General features: G+C 33.6%; 1 protein-coding gene across 3 annotated transcripts; it reads left to right on the plus strand.

Moving 5' to 3' along the window:
- The first annotated feature begins 221 nt into the window (after nt 1-221).
- On the plus strand, nt 222-8118 carry LOC141827765 (uncharacterized). Of its 3 annotated transcripts, none has more exons than XM_074715084.1 (9): nt 222-784; nt 3926-4028; nt 4108-4173; nt 6134-6304; nt 6394-6490; nt 7364-7491; nt 7568-7598; nt 7691-7788; nt 7877-8118. In XM_074715084.1, the coding sequence occupies exons 1-6, from the start codon at nt 241-243 to the stop codon at nt 7481-7483; spliced, it is 1101 nt and encodes a 366-aa protein (XP_074571185.1). In that variant the 5' UTR covers nt 222-240; the 3' UTR covers nt 7484-7491; nt 7568-7598; nt 7691-7788; nt 7877-8118. The 3 variants fall into 3 exon arrangements, with proteins under 3 accessions (XP_074571185.1, XP_074571187.1, XP_074571186.1); XM_074715086.1 differs by having other exon boundaries at nt 7568-7585; XM_074715085.1 differs by lacking the exon at nt 7568-7598.
- Nucleotides 8119-8425: the final 307 nt, after the last annotated feature.

The following is an 8425-nucleotide window of genomic DNA, read 5'->3' on the forward strand; positions in this document are numbered from 1 at the left end:
GAACAAAATCATTGAGAGTTGACGACCCTAACGATGCGTACTCTCCCGAATACCTTCTTTAGTTACAAACAAATCGCGGACCCAGAAAGAGTCGGTTCTGGTATAGGTGAGTATGTGGCTGGGTGAGTGCAGACTTTGAATCCGCCAGGCAGTTCCAGTTCCGATTCCAATTCCTCATCTTCCACCTTCGTCCGATCGGATCAAACAAAAGCAGCGCGACTTCGAGGAGGAGGAGAAGGCATGGCGAGGTGCGTCGTCCCTGTAGTGGTGGCGTATGCAACCGTAGCCCTTTTGTTCTTCCTCCTCCTCTCCCTCCCTCCACGCCGCCAGCATCGGCCGCACCGCCGCCTCAAGCTCCGAACCGCCGCCATCGTTCTCACCCCTGGCGACCACCATCGCATCCCTTTCGACCCGATTATCTCTGAGATGGAGATCATCCGCGACGATCGTGAGTGGGAGAGGAATCACTTTGATTCGATCGGCGGTGCCCCGCCCGCCGAGCCCCAGCCGGAGTGGGAGACATTCACGGACGCTGAGGACTACATCAACGACGAAGACAAATTCAATGTCACGGACCGCATCAAGATTCTCTTTCCCAAGATCGATGTTTCGCCTCAAGACGGGTTCATTACCCACGAGGAGCTCACTGAGTGGAACTTTAAGCAGGCCGAGAACGAGGTATTGCACCGGACTCGGCGAGACATGGAGCTCCGTGACAAGGACCATGACGGGTGCATCTCATTCCAGGAGTACGAGCCTCCAAACTGGGTCCGCCGAACTTACGGTTAGTGAAATGTCACGCTTTTCAAATATATTTTAGGTTTCTCTTAGGATCACACAATTTTTTTTTTTTTTCTAGACATGATATTTCTGTTCTAGCTCGAGAAATTTAGTCTTTATGTGGAATTATCGTTTAGTTTGTTGCTTAATTTGCAACATGGAGTTTACTTTGTTTTTGAGGATAGGATCTAGACCTTGGAACTAGTCTAATTGAAGTTTGTTTTCAATCTTAAAGTTCGATTGAGGATAAAGCAGTATATCGCATCAGAGATACGACATGAAATTAAACTGTTAGGATCTTTTTCCTCCAATCTGTGGCATAAATTCTGTTCTTGACTTCAAACGGCTACAGAAATAAAATAACGATGCAAGTTTGGAAGAGTGGATAGGAGAAAATATAAAAAACTTTAACCTCATCTAACAGATAAAGTGTACCTGAATTTAATATGTCATACATGAGCTTTCCTCGAATAAAGTTTTCTAGTATTTCTGAATTGGGAAGAATTATTTCTGAGTTAAAAATATCCATAAAAAACACCTTGATGGCACAAAATAACTCATCAGCCAAAAATAATACCAAAATCTTTCTGTGAGTCTATTTTTTTTTTTTTTTTCCAAATTGAAAAGAACCATTTCCGAGTTCAAAGTGTCAATCAAACAATACACACACACACACACATATACTAGAGGCTCTCTAGGAGTTCAGAGGAATATTTGCAATTTTATTGAGTTGAAGAGAACAATTTTTTGGAGTAAACCATTAAGATGTTTTGCAAAAACTCATTGATAACCCAAAAGAATTCATTTTTTGCTAAAAATTATACCAAAAGCTTCTTGAGAATCTCAGGAAGAGCATTGCCATTTTTTTCATTTAGAAGTACAATTTTCTAGTTCAAACTACCCATCTATGTGATTACAAAAACTTCTTGATAACCCTTTTTAATTTGCTTCCATTCAAAAATATATAATTTTCAAAAATATATAATTTTCTCTATATATTTGTTTTTTACAAATCCACTTTTTTTATGTTTGAGCAATAAAAAAATTAAAAAGAAAAAGATGTTAATTTCATCAAGTAAGGGTATCTTGGGGTAGAAAGAGGAGGTGCAAGAATTTGGAAAAATAGAAAGTTAGGTGTGCCTGATGAAATTGTAAGATCTTGTGAGTCAAATGTTTCCATCAAAGAATAACAATGCCATTAATTTTAATTTATCCCTATTTGGATGATAATTCATACGACAATAGGCATATTCAATCAAACAACTTACAGCCAACTCAACAACCAAGCTTAAAGCATAATAAACTATCAAGACAATAGACTAAATCCAAATGCAAATGAAGAACCAATTGCAAACAAGACGAATTGAGGTTTTATTAAGAATTGCATCCTCCATGAACATCCTTCTCAAAATTTCAATTAAAATCACATTTTCTCATATTCAATATCTTATTTTACAACTTACAATAAATTTTAATCTTTATTTGCTATTATAACAAGCCCTTGATTGGTCCCTTGTCTTAGATTCCTCCTATCTCCCCCTAGGTTGTTCTTGTACGAGGTTCACCTTAGTCATTGATCTAAAGATACCTTAAAGCCGCTTACAATCTTCTAATTTTCTTTTACAGATCAATCTAACTAAAACAAATATGTCTCAACAAAGAATACAAACACTCAATGCACGTTCTATAGGACCCAAGCAAACAAGCAACAAGAAATGATAGAACTAAATGATGAAAGGATTTGGAATTGCTCATGCAATGTAGTCAATTCTTAATGCCCCAGTGTGTTTAAGTTAGTGTATGGTAGATCTTTAAGGTCAAAAAAGGCTTTTAGAGGAGTAAATACTTGAGCATTAGGTTCTTGCAAATTTGGAATCAATTGAATGTCATTTAGGAATGGGTAGAGAATGGGAATCCTTTGGAGAAAGATATATCAGTTAGACTGAAAGGACACGAGATTAAGCTGAATTAGCCATTTCAAATTGCTTGAAATTGTAAACTGGTAAACAAATCTAAGTAATGCACATGTCTATTAATTGGCGAATTGGCATTTGCAACTATCCTCCTATCACTTGTAAATCTTCTCAAATTTTGTTTTTTCTTTTGAATCATTGGTTTTCTGGGCAATTTTTAGCTTGTAAGAGCTTTAGGAACAAGTCTAGGAACATTAACAGGATCACCTAGAGGGTTTTAGGATAGGTAGAAAGGTTTTAGGTTGGTTTGGGATTTGATATCTAAAATCAGCTGACACCATGTCTTGGTACCGTGAATTCAATTTGCTCTTCTTCTAACACCTCCACTTCAATTATGCTCCCTCTGCTCTAAGAGGTGTCCAAGTGGCTTTTTCATGTCGGTAAATTTCATTTATGGATTTCATAACTGAGCTCACTAAATTTTTTAGATTGACCAATAGCTCAATTCCATTCAGTAGTAATAATTCGTTAGTTATCATCAAACTTAAGAATGCATTCTAATATTGTATGGCAATAACCTAACATGATATTTTGGGTCAACATTACTGCATTTATGATGTTGCTTTGGTCCTTTCCATTGAATTGATTACACAACTTATGCTGCATCTTTCATGGTAAGTATAACCCGGCTTTCATAATATAAACTTATAAAGTTTATCACTGAACATTTTAATATAGTTATCACAATAGAACTTTTGTAAAGTTGATGGTTGGAGCCCTTCCTTGATCCATGCGCCCCCATATCAATCAGTTGGGTATATCTCACATGGGCCTACTAGGTCATGTTAGATACCAGAGATACTGTTTAAACTTTTATTCTGTGCGACTGTCCGTGATTAAATCATTGTCTGCAGAAACTCTAAAATTTAAGTAGTTTCTTTTTTCTGCTTCTAAATTTGATTTTCGATTACATGTTCTAATCAACTGTGACTGTACTTCAAAGTATGACAGTTGCAATTATCTGTGTTGTACTTTCTGATATTGGAAGCATGGTGATACATATTAATCAACATTAGACTGTTAATGCAAGTTATATTGCTTGTATCCTTTTCATGAGCCCAGAAATATACAAAAGGATTATGTCCGGCGTGACAATTAAATATAAATGTTCTTTTTCCTGTAGTTGAACATGAACGTTGTATGATTAATCTTCTTCATTCCAATCTTTCTAGATTACAATTTAACTGATGAGAAAGTTGGTTGGTGGAAAGAGGAGCACTTCAATGCCTCTGACATGGATGGCAATGGTTGTCTCAATTTGACAGAGTTCAATGAGTATGTTTTCTGCTTCTTTTGTCTCTGCTCTTTTACTCTTTTATTATCGTTACTTACTTTCTTTGGTTTGTTCCTTCAGCTTCCTTCATCCAGCTGACACTGATAATCCAAAGTTGATTGAGTGGTTATGTCGAGAAGAGATAAGGTGCAAAATTTACCTTGAACAATTATATATAATGCTTATGAATTGTTCTCTTCCATCCTTCATCTCTAGTTAGAAATCTGGGCTGTATTGCTCCATAAGCTAGTTTTGCAGATGTCTTACAAGTGCTCCTAATGTTAAATATTTTATCCCCGACTTCTATGATTATGAATTATTCAGTTTGTATTCGTCTGAGTTTGGCTGGTAATGAAATATCTGGATCATCAGTATTATTATATGTGCTTTCTTCACATGCTTTTTCCTCCCTTATTGAGTTTATAAAAACAGCTATTTACACTTTAGTAGAAGAAATGCAACTGTGCATATCTGTTTGGTATAATGTGCCATTATACATATCGTTTGGTATGATCCTCAAACATGAGCTTTGCATCTCTTGCAACTACTGGAGACCGTAATTTTTTTTTATGGTTGTTCTCAAAATCAGTGTTGTGTCAAGACTGGTCAAAAAATTTAAGTGTCCATCGTATTGGACTAGTGGAATTGGTCAAATGGAAATGCCAGAAAAATTAAAGAAAGATAAAAAATATTTTGTTATAAAAATGATGTTCATAGCGAAGATACATATTATGCATTATGAAATTGCATAGTAATGGGATATTGATAATGAATAGTAAAATTAGTTAATTAGATTATTCATATTATAAACGATTTCATGGTGTTGTTATTATTAGGTTAATAGTATCACATCATTATTGTTGTTATTTAATAAAAAAAATTATCTTACATTATTAATAGATAATCAATTATATTTTATTAATATAGAACAAAGATTTAATACTATCACATTCGTTAGCACAAAGCTATTAAATGATATTTTTATGTTAATATATTATTTACTAGAATATATTATTATCTAATATTCTATATTATTGGGTCTAATTGGGATGGTGTTTTGACACAATATTGATTGAAGAGGAATTATATTCTCTCTTAATCAATGATATTATTTAATATTTGCAATAAATACTAAATAAAGAAGAGATGGATGAGACACTTGGTCTACTTAGTTGTAGATCACATGCAACAGTGTTTTACTAGTTTCTCATGAGGATGTGGGGAATTTAAGTTAGAATTCAAGAGAAAACAGACTATCTTATGCATGCCTTTCCATGTAGAAAAGTGGGCCAGATTCATCGAGTTTGTCAAAATCAATTTAGTTGGACAAAATTTCGACTTATTTCATCCTTTCAATTCATGATTTGATGGCTTTTCAATCAATTTAGTTTATTTTATCATTTACCCACAGATCATGTTGAAGAAAGTTTGATCAAATAAAAAATCGTATTGACAAAATCCTGAAAGTTTCCAAATAAAAAGGGCATCCTGAATGTACCCTAGAATGTTGGTTTATCGTAGAATGAGATAGGTTCATTTGCAGCCTCATAACGGGTGCCATTTTCATCATTGACTTATCATCTTATCCGGAGGATTAATGGGAGTAGCAAAATCCGAGTTGTGGAACCTATTACTACTGAAACGTGAAGAACAACATTTCCCGAATAGTAGAATTGTTGAATTTGTTGTGTCCAAGGGGAATTAACATGTCTCAGTCATGTCACTCAATCAACATGTTAGCCACACAGGGTTGTCTTTATCTTAAATAGGCTAAGTAACCATCATGGCCAACATATAAAAGATGGTATACTCAATTGTTATTCAATTTCACATTTGAAATAGCAATATTACTTGTAGTTTATTTACAATTTGAAGCATCGGCCTTAATTTTTTTTATTGGAACCTTGTCACCTAGTGACAAAGGATCATCTTTACAAAATAAGTGATGGTAACCTTATTTAACTTTTCAAAATCTAACTGGACAATTTAATTAAGCATATGATGTGGCTAAGGTTTTTTTAGGGAACGAGATAGAGACGAAAATGGAAGAAGGCTTCTAAAGTTAACATTTGATGTTGCTAATAAGGTTTGTTTTGCCTTCTCACAGGGAAAGAGATAAAGATGATGATGGAATGTTCAACTATCATGAATACGTAACCAGTTTATTTCGCTTGATAAGAAATTATGATGAATTTTCTAGCTCAACTCATGAGGCAGGCAGTTCAAGTGAGACACAAGCTAAACAATTATTTGCACAACTTGACTTGAACCATGATGGGTATGTCTTTAAGAGATTAACTACAATAAAAATATTATGAAGGCATACAGCTTACTCCATAGTGAATCTTGACCACATCCGCTTTTCAGTTTTCTATCAGCAAATGAACTGAAGCCAATCATTAACAATCTGCACCCATCAGAACGATTCTTTGCAAAGCAGCAAGCTGATTATGTAATTTCCCAGGTATTGTTAAAACTGCATAATAATAATAATAATAATGATAATGATAATAGTAAAATGCTAAAAAATTTAATAGCTCATGAAGGGCATTTTTTTTCTATATTGAATGATTGTATTTTCTCATAAATTATTTTTCTTCATTATAAGCAATTCTTTAATTAGATATGACGCCACAAAAATTGGTGAGTAATGTTGTATATCTGGTTTCTGTAGAGCTTGATTGCCCCCTTTCACTTGCCATACAATGATGCTTCAATTTCTTCGTTCTTTTTAAATGCTCTATAGTGGCTTTGATCCTTTGAGGTTTGTCAGTTGCTTCCTTTTTGAATATGTTGTCATGATTTGCTGGACTAATGTCTCATCCAATTCAACACTGTCTCATCTCTTTTTTCTTAATATATTTGGTAAATTATAGATAGGAGTAAAGGGCACAATGCCTAGCTGAACTTTCATATAGTTGGTCTGATCTTTCATTCTACTTACTATTATTTTGAAACGTATTCTGTCATGGAGTTGGTCAATCTATATGCAAAATGCTCACCGCAATTGTGATGTAGGAAAGAGGACCTGTAGTTTATCGTGGGCGCACTTTTTTTCATTTTCTCTCCTAATCTTTTCCTTTTCAAATTTGAATAAGATCATTGTGGCATTTGTCTTTTTTTTTTTTTTTTTTTTTTTTTTGTGAATCTCGTGTTGTTGGTTTTGAATTATATAATTGTGCTATGTATATTAAGGAAATTTCTTATATCAACTACTTTTCTGAAGAATTGAGATGTTGCAGCTTTATTTGTGAAATAAATAGAATTGCTATTTACCAAAAAACGAGAATAAACTGTATTTTTTTCACTAATCCGTTAATTATCATGACAACTTCAGGCTGATACAGATAAAGATGGTCGTTTAAGTTTGAAAGAGATGATTGACAACCCTTATGTATTTTATAGCGTTATCTTCAGTGAGGAAAATGATTATATTTATCATGACGAATTCCGTTAACTCTATAGGTGTGTATGCCTTTCAGCACTGATCCACTTTTTGCAATTTGTAACTAGTGAATGAAAAAGTTTCTGCTTTCTACAGGGCTGAAGTGCAGCAGATGTAAACGATTCAGGTTGTTTTTTTTGTGAATTTTACTGCAATTAGATAATTCTTTTTGTTTCTTCAGAAAGGATTTTCCCAGTAAGCACTTTCTGCTTTCGACAGGTTTGAAGTGCAGCAGATGTAAAGGATTCAGATTAATTTTCTGTGAATTTTATTGCCGGTAGATAATTCTTTTTGTTTCTTCAGAAAGGTTTTTGCCAGTAAGTACTCTACTTTTGATACTCAATCTCGGTGTTAATGTTTTTAGCCATCGGATTATGAATTCGTTTTGCATCATCTCTTTGGCAGGTTGTGGATTTGGCACACTCCGAGTGTATCAACAGCAAACTTATTTGATATTACTTGTTTACGGCTTGGATTGTGCATTTATGCACCAAATACCAATTTTCCTTCTATGAAATTATATTAATTTATTGTATTATAGACAAATTCAACCATACATACTCATTTGTTTGGATGACTTGGTATACCACAAAATGTCACGTGTTATGAAGTTTCGATGAATTATGATTAGGGCTGAGCAAAATCTTGATTATTTTAATTTATTCCATTTGGTTTCGATTTTAAATTTTAAAATTGGATTAAATTGAATCGGCATTAATAGATTATTATGTTATAAATAATTGATTGTTATACTTGAAGCGTGTGCAATTCAGTTAATAAATTGAATTTTAGGATTCAATATTAATATATTAATGACATCAATAGTTGATTGATAATATTGTTAATCGATTGATAAGAAAATTTTAATTAATTTCAGTAATTGATTGAATTAATTAATTTTTTATTGATTTTATTTTTTGATTTTAATAGTAAAGTTAGTTCGATTTGTTTAAA

Source organism: Curcuma longa, chromosome 4, assembly GCF_044706935.1.
Source record: "Curcuma longa cultivar G26 ecotype Majalengka, Jawa Barat chromosome 4, ITB_CL_G26_1.1, whole genome shotgun sequence".
Taxonomy (NCBI): domain Eukaryota; kingdom Viridiplantae; phylum Streptophyta; class Magnoliopsida; order Zingiberales; family Zingiberaceae; genus Curcuma; species Curcuma longa.